This window comes from Cucurbita maxima, unplaced genomic scaffold (assembly GCF_002738345.1).
Source record: "Cucurbita maxima cultivar Rimu unplaced genomic scaffold, Cmax_1.0 Cma_Scf00095, whole genome shotgun sequence".
Lineage (NCBI taxonomy): Eukaryota > Viridiplantae > Streptophyta > Magnoliopsida > Cucurbitales > Cucurbitaceae > Cucurbita > Cucurbita maxima.
In genome coordinates, this window is record NW_019272111.1 from 226280 (window position 1) to 247034 (window position 20755).

The 20755-nt window shown below is 37.1% G+C and overlaps 3 protein-coding genes and 1 pseudogene across 4 annotated transcripts in view; 3 read left to right on the forward strand and 1 right to left on the reverse strand.

Annotated features, from left to right (window-relative positions):
* Positions 1 to 2084, forward strand: part of LOC111472968 (probable 6-phosphogluconolactonase 4, chloroplastic) — a 3283-nt gene extending 1199 nt beyond the window's left edge. The window contains exon 3 of the mRNA XM_023118567.1: positions 1059 to 2084. Within this exon, the coding sequence (XP_022974335.1) occupies positions 1059 to 1529 (471 nt within the window). The 3' untranslated portion in view covers positions 1530 to 2084. The remainder of the gene's footprint in view (positions 1 to 1058) is intronic.
* A 626-nt stretch (positions 2085 to 2710) lies between these two features.
* Positions 2711 to 8802, forward strand: LOC111472966 (GTPase-activating protein gyp7). Its single transcript, XM_023118563.1, has 5 exons — positions 2711 to 3266; positions 4401 to 4536; positions 4625 to 4674; positions 6875 to 6928; positions 7079 to 8802. The coding sequence occupies exons 1-5, from the start codon at positions 3109 to 3111 to the stop codon at positions 8313 to 8315; spliced, it is 1635 nt and encodes a 544-aa protein (XP_022974331.1). The 5' UTR covers positions 2711 to 3108; the 3' UTR covers positions 8316 to 8802.
* Positions 8803 to 9791: 989 nt separating this feature from the next.
* LOC111472970 (cytochrome b5-like) lies at positions 9792 to 12145 on the reverse strand. Of its 2 annotated transcripts, none has more exons than XM_023118570.1 (4): positions 11805 to 12145; positions 11557 to 11685; positions 10323 to 10389; positions 9792 to 10211 (listed from the first exon to the last, which is right to left on the reverse strand). In XM_023118570.1, exons 2-4 carry the CDS (start codon positions 11641 to 11643, stop codon positions 9961 to 9963), a joined length of 405 nt encoding a protein of 134 aa, XP_022974338.1. In that variant the 5' UTR covers positions 11644 to 11685; positions 11805 to 12145; the 3' UTR covers positions 9792 to 9960. The 2 variants fall into 2 exon arrangements, with proteins under 2 accessions (XP_022974338.1, XP_022974337.1); XM_023118569.1 differs by having other exon boundaries at positions 11557 to 11649; positions 11805 to 12138.
* Positions 12146 to 19521: 7376 nt separating this feature from the next.
* The window catches only part of LOC111472976, a 5083-nt pseudogene continuing 3849 nt past the window's right edge, over positions 19522 to 20755 (forward strand).

Genomic DNA, 20755 nt, shown 5'->3' on the forward strand with positions numbered 1-20755 from the left:
TTTTTTTTTTTTTTTTTTTTTTTTTTTTACAATGTGTTTCTTTCTTTTTATTTCCTTTGGTAAGATACCTCTGCAGAAGTTTAATTACTGATTGCTAATCCAAATTAGTTTCTGCTAGGAAGAACGTTTGAATAACTCCTCTATGTCAAATTATCTGTTTAACTCCAAACCATTTTCTTAGATTATACTGGTTATTTGAGCTGTATCATATGGCTATTGCAGGGTAATGCTAATTATAACTCTGTGAAAGATAAGATCGTGCTTGATAACTATTTGAGTTTTTTTATTTTTGTTTGTGAAATTTAAGCTTATAAACACTATTTCTACCGATGAGGTTCCTTGTTTTGTTATCTACTTACAAATATTTTCGTTTTTGGAACTTGACTAGGAATATAGATCTTTCCTTATGAAAAATGAAAACCATTGTAACGAAATCGGGAGGAAACAAACCCATTTTTCAAAAATGGAATACTAAAAACGAATGGTCATCAAACAAGATCTTGTTTTTCCATTTTTACACAATTGAGAGACCTACAGGCACAGTCAACCACCATGGGGATTATCTCAATGGTCTAACAGACTAGCTTGAATTCCATGGCCCTCAAGGGGCAGCCCTGTTGCTAAGGGCTTGGGGCCTCTTGGTCATACTGGCTTAGAGGTCCGAAATTCAAACCTTCGGGTAAGCTTAATACTAGAGACTCTTGATGTCTCATGGTTGTGGGCCTTGGGGCAGGTACAGGCGGTAAAGGGGAGCAAAACTCCTACTCCTAAAATTTTATGATATTAAGTATCTCATTAGAAACGAGTTCTTTGTCAAACTATTATTGTGATTGTTTTTTTGGATTTGTCAAGGTGTGGATAAGTGGTCCTTAACATCAATGGTTATTTAAAATAAAATCCGCAGGGCAATCAGTTTGCTCAAAGGCAAAGGTGACTGCTTTAGACGTCTGAAATATCAAGCTGGGCATATTTGTTTAAGGAGGCCTTTTAATCTTTAATAATAGGGAATCGAATCATTCACTCGTGTTAATATATTCTTTTGTAATTGTGTTATATAGGTGCCAATTCTCCCCGGTCATGTTTATGCTATTAATGATGCACTATCTGCTGAGGGTGCAGCTGAAGATTACGAAACCTGCCTGAAGCATTTGGTAAATACCAAAGTGGTCGATGTCTCAGCAACAAGCAGGTTCCCGAAATTCGATCTTATGCTTCTTGGTATGGGCCCAGATGGGCATGTGGCTTCTTTATTCCCAGGCCATCCCCTTCTCAATGAAAGTCAGAAATGGGTTACCTACATCAAGGATTCCCCTAAACCACCCCCAGAGAGAATCACTTTTACCTTCCCAGTTATCAACTCATCGGCATACATCGCACTTGTAGCGCCTGGTGCTAGCAAGGCCGACGCTGTGTATACTGCACTAGGAGGAGGAAGTTCTCAGAATTCTGAAACATTACCTGTTCAGAGGGTTGCTCCTGAATGGGCTTTGACATGGTTCTTGGACAAGGATGCTGCTTCCAAGCTCTAATGTTAAAGAGATACGTGAGTCTGAGCTGATCTAATCTAAGTTATTATGCATTTGAATAAGAGGTTCTTTATGTTCATCAGAACCTGGGGTAAGTTTGTGGGAGTTTTCCATCCCATTCCTTGAAAAGAGAGGACGCCAAATTGAATAGGCGTCAAGAAAACATACTGGAGGATCTCGGTCTTCGACGACGTATGAGAACGGATCGGATCCTCGTCTATCAGCTACGACTTTTGGGGGAGTTTGTTCATGGTTTTTGTTTAAATTAGTCGATAAATTCTGAACAAATGCGTTAAAGATTTGAGGTAACTGAATGTAGGAGCATGGGGGAGATATGAAGAGTGTGAGCTTGGGGTTGATGATGCTGATGGGTATCAGAAGAAAAGGGAACACTTTTATTATTGGTTTTGGTTTGCTTTAGGGAGAGGCCTTAATTTACAAGACACTGCCAAAGTGTGTTGTGTCACTATCTCACTAGAATATAGCGCTAGCTTTGGTCCTAAATTGTTCCCCAACATCCCTTTTGGCCTTCAATTTTGTTTAAGCCATCACTATCAATCTTTCTTTTAGGATATTCGCGTCTAACTCAACTAGTTAAGGTATATGTGATTGATCATGGGTTCGAACCTTACCCGTTGTTAAAAATTGATTCTTTTCTTCTTTCTAAAGCATTAAACTGATTGAATGTATCAACTTGAGCATAATTCAAGTAGATATGAGAATTGAAGGAAGAAGCAAGAATTGCGGGGTTTCCTAAAAGGGAATGCCTTTTTCTTTTCTATTGTTTCTTTTTCATCTTTTAAAAGCTAAAGCAATCCACTTTGTTGACTCTTCTTTGGGGATTCCAATTCTCTTCCCACAATCCAAGCCAAGCCAAATTAATTTCCATTTTATTTTATTTTTTAATTTTTTAATTTTTTAATTTAGACCCAAAATTAGTGGTTGACGCTTTAAAAGCTTGATTTTGAAGAAACAAGTTTGAATTATGGTTTTGTAATTTATTTATGGAAATTTGTTGAGAAAACAATATAATTCAAAGTTGGTCAAAAAACTCAAATTTATTCAAACCTTTATCAGTCAATTTCCATATTATTTTAATATCTAAATAATTCAGAGATAACGACGTCGTTTCCGTGTCACACCCCATTTCGGACAAATTTCTATCTTTCTCTCTCTGGAAGAGAGAGAGAGTGTGTGTGTGTGTGTCTGTGTGTGTCACGGAGAAGAGCGGAGAGAGGGAGAGAGAAGTTTTGTCGTTAAGAGGAAAGTGGTTGAAGCCGAAGGAATCAAAGCAGTTGGGTTTCTGTTGGTTGGGACTTAAGGAGAACAGGAGCTCTCTTCTTTTCCTTTTCAATTTCCACTTCATGTTCATCATTGCCTCCGCCATCACCTCTGCCTTCTCCGGTGCCGGCGTTCGATTTGGATTCCGGGAAATGTCTGCGCCTTCCCGGACCTCTACGTGTTTCGCTCTTCCATTTCTTGATCGATGCCATGACTGACTTTCTCCTCAGACATCGATATATTTAAAACCCTAGTTAGAAGGCTTTAAAAGGATTTACAAAAGATTTTACCCTCATACTCGATGAAAGCTCTGCGGAGAACTCAAACTTCGTCGTCATCCAATTCCAATTCCAATTCCAACTCCAATTCTTCTCCTCCTTCCTTGTCATGGGTTCACTTGCGTTCCGTTTTAGTGGTTGTCAACTCCTCTTCGCCATCTTCTACTTCTTCCTCCGATCGGTGAGTAACTCTTTTAGCTGCCCTTTAATTGGGGTTCTGGTTTTAGTTCACGATTTAGATCTCGATCTTTAATCTGCCAAACTCTGTTTTTTTTTGTCTTCTTTTTGTGGTTAATTTCAGTCTGATCAAGGTGTCCTTGAAGATCCATGTGCTATTTATTTCGTTTCCTGCTTTGGTTCTATTTTCAATTTATTTTAGCTGTTCGATGGTTGTTGAATTTTGATGGTTGTGAGGAGCTTTTTTAACTTTGTGTTCGTGGTGCACTTTGGCTATTAATAGCTTCTTGTTACAAACCATTTTTTGAGTGTCTTGATCATTTACAAATCTGGCTGATTATTTTGAATAGGTCTGTTGAGCCCTTCTATGAATCAAGTTGATTACATTTTCCTTTTTGACATTGAAGGGTGTTTTCTTCTTCCTTTTTGAAATTGAAGGGTATTTTCTTCCTCCTTTCCACCCCTCTTTTGATTCGGATTTGACAAGAATTCAACTGTTTTACTTTTTTGCGTTTGAAACCTTTGGAATGGAATGTCCCAGTAAAGGGATATAAGCATGTTAGGCACAGGATCTTCTTTACCGTGTAAACGTGGTTAGGGTCTCGGAATCCTTCCTTGAGGAGTCCGTAAGTTACTGTGATCTTGATGTCATGCATCTCATTGGGAGTTTTGTAATTATGTTCATGCATTCTTATTTAAACATTTCGTTGCAAAGTTGGAATTTCTCAACCCCATAACTCAGAAGGGTGATAATTGTCTTGCCTTAAAATTTATGTTGCAAATATTATCAGATGACTTCAATCCTTCTGACTTGGATGGATGGAATTCAGATACTCTTATCAAGATTTAAGGGAGGGATTACTTAAGTTATTACTTGTTTTGGTTTGTTTTAATTTGTTCCAGTAGTTGCTGCCATGTATTTTTTTTTTTAAATTTCCTGATAACTGCTGATAATTTCAACATGTTGATACCTTAAAAATTCAAGAAAATTAAACCTGCAATGAATTGAAATGTTGATTCTTGTTAGGAAGCCATACATTCTGTTACTTGTCTGGTTTAATAACAACTGCAGTTGAATTTTGTCCCAACCAAAGGACTTCTAGAATTTTCTTCTTAGTGGCATTCCTTTCGATTTCAGAAATCGTCTCAAATCACCATGGTCGCGTCGAAAAAGAAAACATGCACTTTCACCTCGTCATTGGAAAAATGTGTTTAATCCAGATGGGAAACTCCGTGATTGTGGAATTAAGTTTCTAAAAAAAGTTCGCAGTAGAGTAAGTCAAAATTATCTTCTACTGTCTACTGCTCTTTTAAGATCTGGTGGAAGTTTCATTATCTCAATTCATGCAATTTGTGATTTAGGGTGTTGATCCAAGTATTCGGGCGGAGGTTTGGCCCTTCCTTCTTGGAGTGTAAGTTTCCCTCACCCTCTCGGTTTCTGTCCATTACCTTCATCATAAATGGCCGACATGTTTGAAGTAGAACTATTCTGTTCCCTTGTGAATGAGATTGCATGTTCTAAAATTATTGATTTTGTCGACATTATCTTCATGATACTATCAATAGTGTTAATTTTATTGGTGACTTGTTTTTAAAACTTTCATCAGTTTGTTTCTGAGCAATAAAATGCATCTTACACTTTCTAGTATCTTATACTACTCAAGCCATTTCTATGGGTCGATGTTAATCAATCTTAATTAGATGGCCTGATTCAGCAAGGTTGAGTGTCCTCATTTCAAGTGGGATCGATGGGTTTTGGTCAATGTTTTAAAAGCCTGTTATAAACTGATTGATTTATTGATATTATCTTCAAAATACTGTTAAAATTGTTAATTTGTTTGTTAGTGACTTATTATTGTTAATTTTTACTAGTTTGTTTCTGAGAAATAGAATGTCTTACGCTGTCAAGTTTCTCATACAACTCAAGCTATTTCCATGGGTCAATGTCAACGAATCTTAATTAGATGACCTAATCGAGCAATGTCAAGTATCTTACCCAATTCAAGCGAGGTCATTAGTTGTAATCATGGTTTAAAAGGCTAACAAGAGGGTCAAAGATTCTCTTTCAAGGATATGAAGCATAAGCATTGAGGTAGCATGAGGAGTCTTGACTTTAAAAACTAAAATCTATAAATTGTGGAAGTGTATAAACAGGTCGTGAAAGAGAAATAATGTCTATCAATTGTCACTTTAATAAGTAAAAATTCTAGAAGGTCATTCTAAACCTCATTACTATTACTGAGTTTTCTGTGATAGGAATCTTGTTTAGGATACTCTTGTAATACACACTAACACACACACATATTATGAGAAATATAACAGAATTTCATTCAGAAGGGATCAGCAAAAAATAAATAAATTAAAAAAAAAGGAAAAAGAAAACAACCTAAGAGACAAGGACAACGACAAAGGAATAAGGCAACCCTTTTCCTCAGCTCTCTTGTAATATTTCACACCATCTATGAAATATTTTCATTAAATTTTTTGTTCTTTAGAACCTTGGTAGTATAAGTAATAACAACAACTTACAAGTACCATAACCCCTGTCATTAGACATTTTGGTGAACTTTTATATTTTTGAAGGATAGGAGAAGCAAAAACTATTTTCCAACATCATTGGAGGAATAAATAATTCAAACCTTTGTGTGTTCTCATTGGAAATGCCAGCTTCTTCTATAATAGCATTAATCATAGCCTTTTCTCATTGGAATGCTGGCCTGTTCTAAAGTCTCTTATGATTCAACGAAGCCATAAACCTAAAAGTTTGAGTCTTGCCTTGACAAATATATTGTTTAAAGTGATTATTAAAATATATGAATATTTTAAAATGATGTGTCATCATCCTGTTCATTTCTTAAGATTTTGGTAGAATGAAATATCTATACATACCTTGTATCTGTGTCTTTCTTGGATGAGTTGTTCATTAGTAATGGTTAGGGTGGCTTTGTTGACCTGTCTTATCCCATACCACAGGGAATACATTTTCCTTGCCTCATGAAAACACGTATATGTAAAAGGAGACTTGGATCTTGCAGTTTACTTCAAAATGTCTGATTAATGCTTTGTTATACACTTGCACTTGGTTGTACATGGAATGGAATATATGACAAGAAGTAGATAGCCCTCACTGGTTTATTGCCTTTTAGCTTCAACTTCATAATATTGTTTCATTTGAATTTCCTAATTCAGCTGTATGATGAATGTTGGATATTTCTGTGTAGTATGTACATGAACAAAGACACTATTAACGAAGGGGAAGTTAGGCCCTCGTAAATATGAGTTCCTAAACTTCAGCAAAATGTTAGTGGGATTCCATTTCAAGTGATTTACTCAACCAGCTGCGAGATTATTTAGGGATAAATTGTGTTTTATATGTTGCTTCAGTTATGTTAATATTTTTATGAAATCATTTGAATAATGCCTTATTGAAGCCTGAAATTGATCTACATATAACTATACCATCCTGTTCTGATGCTCAATCTTATTGCGATATTTTCTTGTCTATATTGCTTTTGAAGCTCTGAATTTCTGCGGTTCAAATACTGAAACACAGAGTTTCTAGTTTTTGCTGTTGCATTGATTTGATTCGATTGACCCTATGATTTCTAACAGCTATGACCTCAAGAGCTCTAAAACGGAAAGGGATATTGTAAAGACTCAAAAAAGGTACTTGCTATATCTTTTTAAATTTTCATCTAGTATTCACACTGGATTCTTTATGCAGTACTTTAGACTGTTACAAGAGATCTCTCTCTTTCTTCATTGACATCAATCTATGACGGATTTTGTTTTACAATTTTAATGTTTTTGATGCAGAAAGGAGTATGAAAAACTTCGTAAACAGTGCAGGCAGTTAATAAAACGTAGGAATGAAAGCTCTAAATGGAATGAATTTAGGGACATGATTGATGGGGAAAATGGCTTTCTTGTCCGAGACATAGATTATCCTATTTCTGAAGACGGGGTTAGTGCTAGAGAGTCCATTTCAAGTGAAGAAAGGTGCTCCAATGTTGAATTCTTAGATGAAGCCTTCTGCCCTTTGTTGGAAGGGGAGGGGAATTCAAGATGGATAACATCTGATGGTTTTTTGGTACTGAATTCAGATTCGTCGGATTCAGACTCCTCAGATGACTTGGATGTTACTCAAACCTTTCCCTCCACGGATGGAATGGAAGAGCCTTATCTTGATATGACGGCCAAGGAAAATTCTTCTCCCTCAAGGACTGAGGTCTTACCTAATAGTGAAGATTTTACAACATGGCAGCGGATTATTCGACTTGATGCACTTCGTTCTAACTCAGAATGGGTACCATACTTGTCATCTCAAGCAATGGCTTCGAATGACAGAGCTAGGGAGTACGCTGAAGCTGTTGGTTTAGTTGATTACGACCATCTAGAACCTTGTATGATTTTCCATGCTGCAAGGCTAGTGGCAATTCTTGAAGCATATGCTCTCTATGACCCTGAAATTGGTTATTGTCAAGGCATGAGCGATCTACTCTCTCCTATCATAACCGTGATTTCAGAGGATCACGAGGCATTCTGGTGTTTTGTTGGTTTCATGCACAAGGCTCGCCACAACTTTAGGCTCGATGAGGTTGGCATTAGAAGGCAATTAAATATAGTCTCCAAGATTATTAGGTGCAAGGACTCGCACCTTTACAAGCACCTGGAGAAACTTCAGGCCGAGGATTGCTTTTTTGTTTATCGGATGGTTGTGGTGCTATTCAGAAGGGAGTTGACATTTGAGCAGACGTTATGTCTGTGGGAAGTTATGTGGGCTGATCAGGCAGCCATAAGGGCTGGAATAGGGAAGTCTGCATGGAGCCGGATACGGCAACGAGCTCCCCCAACAGATGATTTACTGCTCTATGCGATAGCTGCTTCAGTACTACAGAGAAGAAAACTGATCATAGAGAAGTATAATAGCATGGATGAAATAATGAGGGAATGTAATAGCATGGCTGGGCACCTTGATGTGTGGAAGCTTCTCGACGGTGCACACGATTTGGTGGTAACTTTACACGACAAGATAGAGACGTCCTTCCAATAAGTGACGGGTCCATTTTCATTTTCATTTCCATTCTAGTTTTCACTAAACTGTTGGTATGGTAGTCTTGGCTGTTGGGGTCCTGAAAAGGGTGGGAACTTGGGGCCATTCGTTATGCTGTCGGAACTGCAGCTTACAATGAAAAGCTCCTAAGTTAGAATATCTGTTTGGGTTAGTGCACATACTATAAAACCTCAAAAGTTAAAGACATCATAGCAAGCAGGCATTCATTCAAATGATGAAGAAAACCAGTTGGCTTGTGTCTGAAATATACGAGGTGAGACGATGGCGAATCAGTTTAGAATAGAACCGAATCCAATGATTCATGGAAACGCCTGTTTTTGTATCAAAACTTATCACCTCGCCATTCCTGTGTTCACATATGTCTCAAACAAGTCATGTTGCTTTGCTTTGTGGTATAAGTTATATGAACTTCTGACCTATAGTGTTTGTGTGATATCTTATACTTGACTTTATTCGTTTTTCTTTTTGTTAAAAGTATTGTTCTGATAGGCATCTCTATTTATGTTAGACAACATGATTATAGATTAACAATCAGCCAACGAAGTGTTTGTAGCCGGCCTCGCTTTTCTGTTTGAAGCTCGTCTTGATTGAAAATTGACTACATTTAATGTCTATTTTGAAATTTCTCTGTAGTCTCAAATAGCATGGTAAGATTCATACCATTTAGTGGCAAGTGAAAGCTTGGGTCAAAAAATGCAAACGATAATAATTGGCGATGAAACAAGGAAATGAATGTTTCAAAGGGTCGTCCAGTGTAGCATATAGCTTGGATCTTTGTCTGCCAGAAACCCAATGACCAACATATTCAACGCAGACCATAATTCAGATTGGCACACAATTTGTGTTCCGTTAATAATGAGAAAATTGAGAATAAATGTGTTTGATGAGCAAGCGATCAATGCAAACATAGATAACCATCTAAAACCGAGAACTTTAAAGATTACATTTACATAGTAGCTAATTATGGTCACAAAATATGAAGTTAATTATGGTCACAAAATATGAAGTTAATTATGGTCATAAAATATGAATGTACCACTGTTGGAATATCTGATGGAAGGTGAAGGGTTTTATTTTGAGGCTTTAATGTACCACTGTTGGAATATCTGATGGAAGGTGAAAGATTTTATTTTGAGGCTTTAAAAAGTCATGTATGTCATCTTTCTAAAGTAGGCTTGAAAAACGTAGTAAAAAAAACATTTGTGCTTTCTTGGCTAAGTTTCTCTACAATTCTATATCATTTAAGTGGCATGTTTAGAATTATTCAAGCTTGACATGATCAATCTTGCTTATGGAGTGATTCGAATCTCAAACAAGTGTTCTTGCCTTGAGATATTCAAACAACAAGGTAATCAAAATCTCACTTTCCCTTAGAGTGATTCCTTATCGTTTCAAGGTTAAATAGTAATTTTCGGATATAATCCACATTCTCATATAACTTCAAGATGCAAAATGGAAAAAGAAAACAAGAACATGGCACTTAGCTAACTTATTATTAAGTGGAATATAACATATGATCCAGACAACTCTAGTCTACGACCAACCCTCCACATGAAAACACAAACCAAACATAATCATTATGAATAAGCAGTTTACCCTCTACAGGCTTCATTCAATCACTTATTCATTCATTCTTGGTGTAGTGACGAACAGCAAATGCCAAACCCAAAATAAATATGGGAACCAAAATCTGCAAGATTTTAATCACAAACTCAGCTGTCTTATCTGGATTGTACTGTGTTTGTTGTGGTGGAATGTACACCTTCCTCAAAGGAACTGTAGATGGCTCGATTTCTCCGATGTAATATTTGTCCATCATTTCTCTTGCCGAGTCGCTGTGCCCAACATCTTCGAAATCATTTGTAGCATCTTTTCCTGCAAAACATTCGAATCAGTAACTGTTATCATATCATCGCAATCGTCATTTGCACGAGAACTCAAGGAAACGGAATCGAGTGTTTGTTAGAAGGGAACTCAGAGGATTACCAGTTGCTGCTAACAATACTTCATCGCCTCCAGGATGATCCTCCATGAAAGGAGTTACATCATAAACCTAAAGCAAAGGCCACAGGCAATCAAACATGAGAAATCAAATATGACAAACGAGATATCTTATCTGCCCACTGCTAACTGATATTGTCTACTTTTGCCCGTTACGTATCATCGTCAGCCTCACAATTTTAAAACATGTCTGTTAGGGAGAGGTTTCCACACCCTTATAAGGAATGTTTCGTAACCAATATGGGATCTCACAATCCACACCCTTGGAGGCCAGTGTCCTCGCTAGCACACCACTTGGTGTCTGGCTTTGATACCATTTGTAATAGCCCAAGCCCACCACTAACTCATATTGTCCGCTTGGGCCCATTATGGATCACCGTCAACCTCACGATTTTAAACCGCGTCTGTTAGGGAGAGGTTTCCACACCCTTATAAGAAATCTTGCGTTCTCCTCTCTAACCAATGTGAGATCTCACAATCCACTCCCTTGAGGGCCCAACGTCCTCGCTGGCATAGCGCTCGGTGTCTGGCTCTGATACCATTTGTAACAACCCAAGCCCACCGCTAATTGATATTGTCCGCTTCATCCCATTACGTATAGCCGTTAGCCTTGCGATTTCAAAACCCGTCTATTAGGTAGAGGTTTCCACACCTTTATAAAGAATGTTTCGTTCGATGAGGAATCCAACGATGAATCATTTTGTCAATTTCAGTCCTTTATATAGCCTTCACACACTATAATATAAACATCCTAACAGCTCTCCACCATTATTTCCCCATTTGAGATGACTATGGCACAGAAACATTAAGACACTACATAAACATGTATTTCAGTCATACAAACAAATCCAGATAATAGAAACAGAACAGAAAGAAATGAGACTAAATTATCTTCTATATTAAAAGCATGTATGGAATCTCGCGTACGAATTTAAGCAATGAAGAAAACGGGAGAAGATATTTGAATTTGAGAATTTGAAACAGAAATGTGTGAAAGTGCATACAAAACAATGAAACCCCCAAGCTTTGGCATCTATATCAGACTCTTGTAGCAGATATCCAATGGGAACACTGAGTTAGCAAGAGTTAAGAACATTAGCCATATCCATATGCTTTTCTTACCAATCAAAAGAGAAATACCCAGAAATTATAGCAGAACTGATAGTCTGTGCTAAATAAAAATGATACGAACAATCAACTAAGAGAGATCCAATCCAACCTTCCCAGAGATTACAAGCCAACAATCTTTGGTTTTGTTGTGCTTTGCCACTTCTTCGAACGGATGAACCTTCGGATCCGAAGCCATTTAACACTACAACAATCAAGAAACAATCGAGATTCACAAACCCTACAAAGAGCAGATGCCAAGAACTTGAAACTTCATATCAAAAAACGAAACGAAAATACAGAAACCAAGTCTGGATAAGAAATCGAAGTGGGCCGCCGCTAAGAAACAAGCACACTTACAGAGGGAAAGGGTTGAAGAGGCAACGAATTGTTTGGATCCCTGTTGTTTGCGGCAAAGCCCGAGTGCAGATTAGTTCCTGATTCGGCATCAAAAATCATTTTATAATATAACAATGAAAGAACAATGGAAAGTGCGGCAAAAATCCCCTCGAATTACATAAAGTAAATTACGAAGTGAAAAGGTGAAAAGGTAGTGTGGATTTTGAATCTATGGGCGATTTCCCAATGGAAAAATCTGTCGGAAACTTCAAAGGAAGTGGATAATGTAATTCAAACTTTTCTGGCCTAACGATCGGTGATCGTGTTTTGTTACAACATTATCTTCCTTGACGTATACGAATTTGATCGTCTCACGGACCAAAAGAAAAAAAAATTATGATCTCTTCCTTCCTTTTTCTTTGATTATCGCCCATTTATTTTTTCGTTTAATTTAGTTTTAGATTCCAATTTCAAAGTTTTAAATCTCATAATTGAGGTACAGATTTGTAATCAATTAGTCTATGTACGAAAGACTGATGGAAGATTAAACTTTGCTTTATCTCGTTTTTCTCCCCTCTTTCTTACCAGTAGCAACTACTATTGTCTATGACGAGAAGTTTGACATTAGTATCTAGATTCCAAAATTAAACAATCAGGATCTCAACGGTTAGAAAAACGTGATTTTAAATGACGATGAATATTTGGATGATGAGGGGTGGTTGGGTACCAACCAATGTCGATTGAATTGTGACTAGAGAAGTCCCGAGAAGGATGCATGAAATATTAGGGGTTCTAAGGGTTCTTGTTAAGTGTTCGACTAGTCCTCTTTCATCATTCATCTTTCATCATCATCATCATTGTGAACCTTATCATCATTATCATAGACATATTGCCAATAGGCCCTCGAGGCACAACCTTGAGGTCTATATTCTAACTCATAGTTCTTATCCTATTGTTGTGTTATGGGCACTGTTCTCAAATTCTCTAAAAGGATTTAGTTGGCATTGTAACCCTCAATCAAGCCAATATCATCTATCTATATGGCCTCTCTCTCTTATCCGAACAAGTTTACGATTAGGGAGTAGTTGGAAGCTCTCTAACCGCATCCACAATGTGCTTTCAGGGTTCTAATGGGTTTGTGCATTTTAGGGCTCAACTCTAGTTCTGCCAACTCGTAAAAGTACTTCAAAGATCCTCGTCGATCTGATAGGTTAACTAAAAGAAAATTAACTAGCAAATCCCATAATAGTCTCTGCAGAGTACACATAAATTATAGTCAGTTTTATAGTATTATCTAGACCCTCAACGATCTCATGTAGAGGTCACAATTAGGGGTTCGTTGGCAAATTCCTAATCATCCCCGTACAACAACATTAAACATCACATACATGAACATTTTATCATACGGTGCACAGTGAAAACTTATCATTTCTTTCTTATCCTTTCCTTCTCTATCTTCTTAAAGTTGAATACCCATCACATGCAAGATGATAAAAATGATATTTTAGGCCTAACCATATGAAAGTAATTTATCACCTAAATTGGCAATCAAATGGACCCATTTAACCTAAAATCTGTTCGATGACGTAGATAATTTTAATCAATTGAATTATGTTTGTATTACCATTAAGTCATGTTTTAGTTAAATAGACGTTTAAATAATAAGAGAAGTTTATGTACAAAAAAATTGAGGAATGCACTCGACATCAACTCGTTTTTTGTCCCTAGCTCTCACGAATACCTACAACTATTGCCTATGATAGCCATGCCTGATAGGATAATCTACCGTTATGTTCACGAAAGATTTGGAATTAATCTATAGATTTCAAAATTGAACAATCAAGTTTTTAACATCTAGAAAATGATTGAATTGTTAACGGAAACTCTTCATTTGCCCTATTTGATCGCTAGCTCTTTTCGGGTTTTCCTCCCAAACATATTGTTGAAGATTGTCTCGTATCGGCTAATTAAGAAGTGATCATGAGTCTGTAAGTAAGAAATACATCTCCTCCATTGGTGGTACGAGATCTTTTGGGGAAACTAAAAGTAAAGTCATGAGAGCTTATGCCCAAAAGAGAAAATATCATACCATTTTGAAGGTCGGTGATTCTTAACACATATGATGAAAAAAATTGACTTTAGAACGGCTACTACATGCATGACATGGTTGTTAAGTGCAAAAACACTCATTCAAAATAGTTCATAAATGATAACATGGACTTAAAGTGTAATAAAAACTTAAAAAAATAGTAGAAAATAAATGCGAAATGCCCCTGATTTGCTACAAAAAGACCTAATGCAACTACCCTAACACTGGTCCTATGACCTTCATCGTGACGCCATCAATCATATACAGGTGTTTTATCTTTACCTGAAATGTAAGAGTAGTACATGACTTGAGTATTTTAAGAAATACTCAGTAAGTAATCCCACTATTGGGATCAGGAAATGCAAACACATGTAACATGGTGGGACCTATCATTTTAGACAACTTTACTGTGAATGTTTGATTAATCCACCACACTTAAATGATGTGAAAGTTATCTTATTTATAATCAAATAAATTACAAGGATATGAAAATAGTAATAAATGGAAAGATACTTATGATAATAAGACAAATATTAGATATTTGCCTTATAATAAAATATCAAATATAATATATATGGTAAACTATAATTTATTACTAAATATTCTTAACATTTACCGTCCGAGCAAGGTTGGATGTGTAGTACTTCTCTATACATGGTTCATGCGTGCGAGCATGGACCCACGAGATGAGCTCACACACCCATAGGCTTGGCTCGTCGAGCTAACACTCGCTAATGGCCTCTTGTCGAACACCACGGAGGGAAAAGACCCGCATAACATCATAGTAAACATTAAACGTAATAAATTATAAGTTGTAATGTGCGGTCTGTACCTATCATAATGAGAAAGTGTTTTGATGCACGAGACACAAAAATAAGCATGAGATCCTCGTAGCTTATTATCGTGGCATAATTTATGAGCAAGACGAAATTCTATTCTTTAATAACATAATTAAGTAGTTTGTAAATTACACCTACTGAATTCCTATCCATTCTTTCATACATGGCATAACATGACATGAGGCGTTGAATGCCGCTGCTAATGAAGAAGAATGAAGGCTTCGTGAGCTGGAGAGGCAAGCCCGCAACATAGCTTTGGGGTATCTCATATGGGAGAGGTGCTTTTTGTTTGCCTTCCCTATCACTTCCTCCTCCCACAACTGTCACTATGATGTTCCGGACTCATAACACGCTCAACGTCATCTCGAGGGAACGCACCCTTATCTTGGAGGCCAGAAACCAACAAGACTGTGGTGGGTTGGAGCTCAATTACGTCGCCTTCACATCTCGAGGGAACGCCCTGACCTGTGCTATGCTTGCTGTTACTGCGTTTGAAGTGTACGATTGTAAGTACTCGCTGTCGCTTGTTAATGAACAGGGACATTGGGATGGGGAGCTGGAAGTCCTTGTCTGTGTCAAAGGCGTTAATATGGTTTCCTTAGTTGTGTGTTTTGTTTTATTCCATGGGCATCCTCAAATGAGAAATAAGGGACAAGAGTGTCAGGACGTACATTAATGGGGACATATATTAAATTCAAATTCTCGATCGACCTAAGTCGATAAGCTTTGATGGTGCCTATTGCGGCTATAAGGTTTTTGACCTTGAATTATGGTTCATACGAAACTACTCTAAGCATGTGCTACAGTCTCGTAGTTGCGATGTCACCATCAGCTTAAGGAGTCTTGCCTTTACCTGAAATAATATAGTAACACGTGACTTGAGTATTTTAAGAAATATTCAGTAAGCGACCTCCTATCGAGGTTAAATGCAAACACATGTAATTTAATGAATGGAATCTATCATAACAGTCTATTTTCCTACATCGGCTATTCTAACGGATAACTTTGATGTGTGCTTAATTTTCCTACACGTGTGAGTATGGACCCACCAGTCAGTTTGCACACATTCTGGGCTCCTTTCTAGTCAGGCGAGCATTCTCTAGTAGCTGTTGATGTCAAACACCCGTTAGGAATAGCGACCGTCACGACATCATTAGGATAAACATAATGATCATTCTCTTGCCTCGTATGTCTCGTAGCATACACGTCTGTACTATCGAGAAGGAATAGAGGTATCTCCCAATGTATGAGCACACAATAATACATGAGGTCTCAACATTTTTCCATGTTCATTATTGTTTAATACAACCCCACTAGTGTCTTCTTCATATCATATCATTTACCATTTTTTTTCATGCCTGTCGGGGTTGTATTTCATGCTAGTTTGTCGTTTTGCATATCAATCATATCATATCATATCATTCATGATGCACATATATCATATCATAATGTTTTCATGCTTTCAAACATAACAATCCACGTTATTCTCATAAACATATCATATATCTATAACAGTCACATAACATGTCCCGAACATGTCTTTAACATATCATATCATAAACATATCAATTCATCAAATACAACATAACGATCACATCTTATAGCATATACATAACGTTTCATAATAGTTTGCATATACGGACTATGACACGTGCACATGTCATCATACATCACACAATTATAACCAAACGACGGTAGGGCCACTTACTTGGTTGGCTTTAGCCAGCGTTCTTCCTAATTCGAGTACGTTCGCTCTCGTTCCTCGAAATTACTCCAAATTACCACTAGTTGTCGTTTCCTATTAGAATATTCATCCCGTTTCGTTAGTAATCTAATACTTCTTAACTCAATTGAACTTATATTCAGAAAATTTTCCTTATATGGATCTTATTTCCTTAAACAAGGCCAATTTCAACTTCGAGATAGTCGAAGCAGTGAAAAATGACTATTTTTTCCTTAACCAAGCCAAAGGAGCGATTTGCAGAATTGCAGAATTGCTCGATGGAAGCCAAGAAATTGCTCTTCAAGATCTGCACCTTTGCTTTCTTGACATGTTCCAACCCATATGCATTATTCGCAGTGTCTCCCACCTGCTTTTGCTGAGTCATATGCCAACATGAGAAGGATATCCTCTAGGACTACTTAGTATATGGCAGCAAGAGTCATCCTATCCTTACGCTCTTCAACTTCGTCACCATGCTCAATGGTGTCCCTTATGCCTTATGCTGGTAGATTAGTAACGACCCTAATTTCCTACTGAAATAGAGCTGCTACCATATGCATGACGATACCTCTCTATGCCAAAATATTCATTTAAAATCATTCAAAAAATGACGTCATGGACTAATATATTGCATTAAAAGCTTTAAAACAAAACAATGAAATAACTCATGCGAATAAATCAAAGAGAAGATTAAGAATAATGCCCTAATCTAACCTAAGATATACGAAAATAAAATGAAACTACTCAAACACAAGTTCTATGATCTTCAACGCGACGATGTTGTCAACCATATATGGTTGTCTTGTCTTTATCTGAAATATAAGAACATTACAAGACTAGAGTATTTTAAGAAATACTAAGTAAGCAAATCCACTATTAGGGTTAGACAATGCAAACACATGCAACATGAATGAGACGTATCATTTAAAATGTCTTCTCTTAGGCGGCTTTCTAGTCTGGGCAAATTGAATTTCTACACACGATCCACACATGCGAGCATGGGCCTACCAGGCAAGCTGGCGCACCCCATGGGCTTGCTGGTTGGGCTAGTGTCTCTGGTGTTGTTGCCAAACACCCGAAAGAAATAGCGATCGTCGTAGCATCATGATAAACATATCATTTCAATTTTATACTGTACTCGTCCGTACTCATCATAAAGAGAAAGTATCCCGATGCACGTGAACATACATTTATGCATAAGGTCTCAACATTTTTCATTGTAATTAAACCATGCACAACCTCCCTTCCTTCCTCACATATTATACTCAGTTTATTCATAGCATAACCTTTAAATCATATATTAGGGGTTGTGCATGAAAAATCTTCTTATCTCAAAACATATCATAGTATGTCATAAGATAACATGACCTAACATAATTATATCACGACATTTCCTATTATATCTCTCCGAGTGCAATTCCTTTATGTGCCTTTGACTTAAGCAGTATAAAAAAAAGTTAATTTAGTCTAATTATTTAATTCAAACCGTTGACGTAAAAAATTTTATGTTTTCTTTTACACAAATTTGGACATTTTTCATATGCATTCTATTTCATACATCGAGAGGCGAAACAAACAAACCGAGAGAGGTAACGCAAAGGAAGGAGTTTTGTATTGTCGAAGAGGTTGTTGGGGATTGAGGAATATAAGAGTGTTGTGGAATTGTTGCACAAACCTCCAAAGGACGAACCCAAGCGGACGTGTGAAGAAATGACGTCGGAATCGTCGAAAACGAACGGGAAAAGATGAGGGTTGACCAGCTTCAAGCCACGCATATTCTTGGCTCGGCTTCATGATTTGGTTTGGCTTGGCTTGATGGCTCGACTTGTCGGCTTGACGACTCGGCTTCTCAGCTTAGGAGGCTCGGTATACAAATAATATATCGTTTTCTAGGATTTCAACCTGTCATTCTTATTTAAGGCATTTGAGGTTAGTAAGACTCCTATTTACCAAGTTTAATTAGCTTTAGGACTTATATTGGAATTAATCATCATGTTTAGCTAGGTTAAGATATTATTAGACCCTAAATATGTCATATGAATTGTTATAGGTGAGAATTAGGTATTGGAATATAGTTTCGAGACAACTACCAAATAATTAGTGTTCAGCCAAAATCAACCAAATAAGTGAACTTACTTTTGAAGTTAGCTAATTGAATGATGTATGATTGTGCATGCATTGTGGCTTCTGCATGTACCATATTAATTGTGTAATGCTTATGTTAAGTGATATTTATGTGTTCTTTGTATTGCCATGTGATGTATGCCACGTATGCGTGTTATATCCATTACACTGTATTACGAATGAATTGAAATGTCACGTATGAAAAGTTATTTCTTATATGCAAAGTTATGTGATGGATTACATGATGCTTGCCATGTGTACATGATGCATATATGAAATATGTTATGGAAGAACAAAGAAAGGAAATGAAATAAATGTTATGTTCTGAATGAAAATTATGGGACCTCATGCATGTGTGTATATCATGTGCATCGGGATACTTCCTCATTATATTATGATAGTACGGACGTGTACATTTGATATTTATATTCGCTATGATATCATGCAGGTCTTTCCTTTTTTATGGAGTTCGGTGACGTGTAATGCGTTGTGTCTGACCAAGTCAGACCTAGTGGATACACATTTGAGCCCACCTGGTGAGCCCATGTGTCGTTCTTATTTACAAGGATAGAACCTTTGGGGGTTGTTAGGTGGGAGTGAAACTATGCCGCCAAAGAGGATTCTAATAGTGGAGAATCAAAGCATTCAAAGCAATGTTTGCCTTGAAAATCATAATCGAAGAAGAGAGTTAGAGCATATTTGGGATGATAATACATCGAAAGAAGCATGGGACACATTCGTGATGCTGTTTTCAAAGAAGAATGATACAAGGCTATAACTTCTGAAGAACGAGTTGTTATCAATTTTACAACGTGACATGACAATTGTTCAATACTTCCACATGGACAAATCGATCTGTCGAGAGATTACTGAACTAGACCCAAAGTTCGTCATTCGAATGAAGAGAATCATTATCCATGGATTGCGACTAGAATGTAGAAGCTTCGTTATTGTTGTATAAGGATGATCTGCTTAACCATCACTTATAGAGTTCGAAAATTTGTCAGTCAACCAAATGGGAGGCATCACATTAAAGGGGAAGAAGAAGCACTCGACACAAGTGAAAGTCAGAGCAACAATAAGTCGTCTACCAAACGTGGATACAAAAATGGTGACAAAGGAAGAAGCCACATGGAGCTACACAACCGGCAAGAACTTAGAAGAACGACAACCAGGGTTCTCAAGGGTAAATGTTTGAAGGTATTTACTACAATTGCAGGAAGAATAGCCACATGTCTACGAATTGTTGTTCCAGGAAAAAGTTTGTCAAAAGCAATGTGGCATCCTCCAACCTGGAGTTGTAGGAGGAATGGGATACAAAAGCAATATGTGTCATAAAAGAAGACGAGCTAACGCTCATGGCGATGATGCGAGAGCATATCGACTACGAGGATGATTGGAACATTGATTCAAGATACTCAAACCACATGATTGACGATCAGAGTGATGCAATGAAGTGGGGGTGACCCTGAGAGAAGAAAGTATTACCAGGGTTGGACAACATTGAAGAAATTCTTCCACAGAAAACGGGGGAGCAAACTATACACATTCGCTTAAGTGCTGATGTGCTTGAAGATTTGAGTGACACTAGTGTTAGTGAGCAAGAAGTGACTCAATCAAGTAAACTCGGTGAAAAGAAAATGACGCCTCAACAGCTCAAACGGTAAAAAAGAATCCAAAAATCAAATCCAAAGTATGTCAATAAAACTATTATAGAAGACAAAGTTGAGCCAAAGAAGTATGAAGAGCCAACCGGCAATGGATAAAGAAATTAAAGCCTTGGAGCAAAATCAAACATGGAAACTAGGACCGACTAGAAGATGTCAAATCCATCTTTTGCAAGTGGATTTACAAATAAAGTATACTCTGGATAGGTCACTCGTGACATACAAGGCTCAGACTGTAGTTTCAGGATTCTCTCAACAATATGGACTAGCCTATGGTGAAACAATCCAATGGCGAAAATCACTCTTACTCCACATTTGCGGTAAATAAAGAATGAAAATTATGGTAGATAGATATGAAGAATGTTTTCTTGCATGGAGAGTTGAACCAAGAGATCTACATGAACCGACCAAATGGACTTGAAAATGGAAAGAAGCCTCTTTTGCAGCTCATCGGACCTTGAGATTGTCAAAAGTACAATCAATTATGATCTTTTGCAAAAAAAAAAAAAAAAAAAAAAAAAAAAAAAAAA

Bases quoted from the DNA above. Each gene is read 5' to 3' on its own strand.
- LOC111472970 (XM_023118570.1), bottom strand. From the start codon at position 11,643: ATGGCTTCGGATCCGAAGGTTCATCCGTTCGAAGAAGTGGCAAAGCAC. The intron at 10,390-11,556 runs GTTGGATTGGAT...CCTTTGCTTTAG, and splicing joins GGCTTGTAATCTCTGGGAAG to GTTTATGATGTAACTCCTTT. The intron at 10,212-10,322 runs GTAATCCTCTGA...AATGTTTTGCAG, and splicing joins AGTATTGTTAGCAGCAACTG to GAAAAGATGCTACAAATGAT.
- LOC111472966 (XM_023118563.1), top strand. From the start codon at position 3,109: ATGAAAGCTCTGCGGAGAACTCAAACTTCGTCGTCATCCAATTCCAAT. The intron at 3,267-4,400 runs GTGAGTAACTCT...TTTCGATTTCAG, and splicing joins TCTACTTCTTCCTCCGATCG to AAATCGTCTCAAATCACCAT. The intron at 4,537-4,624 runs GTAAGTCAAAAT...TTTGTGATTTAG, and splicing joins TAAAAAAAGTTCGCAGTAGA to GGTGTTGATCCAAGTATTCG.